The sequence below is a fragment of the Pan troglodytes genome, chromosome 14, assembly GCF_028858775.2.
Source record: "Pan troglodytes isolate AG18354 chromosome 14, NHGRI_mPanTro3-v2.0_pri, whole genome shotgun sequence".
Taxonomy (NCBI): domain Eukaryota; kingdom Metazoa; phylum Chordata; class Mammalia; order Primates; family Hominidae; genus Pan; species Pan troglodytes.
The window spans coordinates 17,856,348-17,858,498 of NC_072412.2; the positions used below are offsets into that span (position 1 = coordinate 17,856,348).

At 51.3% G+C, this 2,151-nt stretch overlaps 1 protein-coding gene across 1 annotated transcript; it reads left to right on the forward strand.

Annotated features, from left to right (window-relative positions):
* Positions 1-1,179: 1,179 nt before the first annotated feature.
* LOC750247 (ribosome biogenesis protein SLX9 homolog) lies at positions 1,180-1,820 on the forward strand. Its single transcript, XM_054665657.2, has one exon. It carries the CDS (start codon positions 1,307-1,309, stop codon positions 1,676-1,678), a length of 372 nt encoding a protein of 123 aa, XP_054521632.2. The 5' UTR covers positions 1,180-1,306; the 3' UTR covers positions 1,679-1,820.
* The last annotated feature ends 331 nt before the right edge of the window (positions 1,821-2,151 follow it).

Genomic DNA, 2,151 nt, shown 5'->3' on the forward strand with positions numbered 1-2,151 from the left:
CCCAACCAAGCAAAGTCTCTCAAACTTGAATAGAGCATGGAACCTACTTAGTAGAGGGAGTGAGGGAGAGAGCGTTCCCAGACTCTGAGCCCACGCCCTCTCATCCAAAAGTTTAGAGAGCACAGCTTGCGAGATTCATGGTCAAAATAGGCCTGATCATTTTTGGTGCTAGAATAAGATAAATTGTGTCTTTCAATTAACATTTTTCTATTTGCAACATTCTTACTTCATCCTCAGCCAGTGTAAAAATCAAAGTTTTATTGTAGATTAAAGAAAATAAATGAAAACATGGACAAAAAAGATAAGTGAATTAGTATGAGTTGTGGTTAAGGGCATAGACTCTGGAGTCAGAATGTCTGTGTTCAAATCCTGACTCTACTGTGTCCTGCGAAACTTTGGGTTGGTCACTCAACCTGTCTGTGCCTCAGTGTTGTAAACGTCCAGTGGGTTTACCTTGGCCACTGCCTAGACAGAGCCAATTAATCAAGACGGGAATTGCAATACAGAAAGAGTGAATTCACACAGAGCCAGCTGTACAGGAGACTGGAGATTCATTATTTCTCAAATCCATCTCCCAGAGCTTTCAGAGTTTTTAAAGATAATTTGGTGCATGGAGGAAGGCCAGTGAGTCCAGAGTCCTGATTGGTTAGGTCAGAGATAAAATCATAGGGAATTGAAGTTGTCCTCTTTCACTGAGTCTGTTCCTGGGTGGGGGCCACAAGATCCGATGAGCCAGTTTATCGATCTGAGTGTTTCAATAAACTGGGTACCAGCTGATCCATCAAGTGCAGGGTCTGCAAAATAACTCAAGCACTGATCTTAGGAGCAGTTTACAGAGGATTAGAATCTTGTAGCCTCCAGCTGCATGACTCCTAAACGATAATTTCTAATTTTGTAGCTAATTTGTTAGTCTTACAAAGGCAGTCTAGTCCCCAGGAAAGAAGGAGGTTTGTTTTGAGAAAGGGGTGTTAATATCTTTGTTTTACACTATAAAGTAAGTTCCTCCCAAAGTTAGTTCACCCTACACCCAGGAATGAACAAGGACAGCTTGGAGGTTAAAAGCAGGTGGAGTTGGTTAGGTCAGATCTCTTTTCTCAGTTATAAGTTTGCAATAGCTCTTTCATTGTCTTCATCTATAAAAACAGGGCTAATAAGAATTATACCTCCGTTCATCAACACCAACATCTTTGCCAGGACCAAGATAGACCCCAGCGCCTTGGTGCAGAAGCTGGAGCTGGATGTGAGGAGCGTCACTTCCATCAGGAGAGGTGCAGAGGCCAAGACCGTTTTGCCCAAGAAGGAGAGAATGAAGCTGAGGCGTAAGCAATGGTTGCAGAAAATCGAAGCCATAAAACTGGCTGAGCAGAAGCACAGGGAGGAGCGGAGGCGGAGGGCCACGGTGGTGGTGGGGGACCTGCACCCGCTCAGGGATGCCCTGCCCGAGCTGCTGGGGCTCGAGGCTGGCAGCCGGCGCCAAGCCTGCAGCAGGGAGAGCAACAAGCCCCGGCCCTCAGAGCTCAGCCGGATGAGCGCAGCCCAGAGACAGCAGCTTCTCGAGGAAGGAAAGACCCGGTTTCAGGAGCTGCTGTCAAGTCCGGCCTACAGAGCCAGCCCCCTGGTGGCCATCGGGCAGACGCTGGCCCGGCAGATGCAGCTGGAAGATGGCGGCCAGCTCTGACCAGGGCAGCGGGCATGCCACAACTCCTCAGGACACATGTGTGGGCCAAGTAGAGAGCGCCGGCCCCTCAAGGACCACGGCCTGAGCCTGGTGGACGCCCTTCCTTCTGGTCGGTTGTGGGGCTCAATAAATGGCTCTGTGAACTTCCCCTGCACCCCCAGGGCCGTTCCCATGAGCTGCTCCCTGATTCACAGGGCTGGGCCCACCCTGGGACAGCTGCCCCCGCTCTCCTCAGGACAACAAGCCACATCCCTCCACTGGGGGCCCCAGCCCCCACGCAGTCAGGGTGGACCGTGCACAGGGTTTGTGGGGACTGCAGTTGTGGAGGCCCCAAGTCCATCCCTGAGCAGGCACTGGTGCCCCCAAGATAGCCTCCTGGCTGTGTTGGGAAGGAATTGTGCCTGGGTGTGGCCTCAGCTGTGCCACCAGCTGCCCTGATTTGCTTCAGCCTCGGTTCCTGCTGCGGCCCTGGT

Coding starts and splice junctions, on each gene's coding strand:
- LOC750247 (XM_054665657.2), top strand. CDS start 1,307: ATGAAGCTGAGGCGTAAGCAATGGTTGCAGAAAATCGAAGCCATAAAA.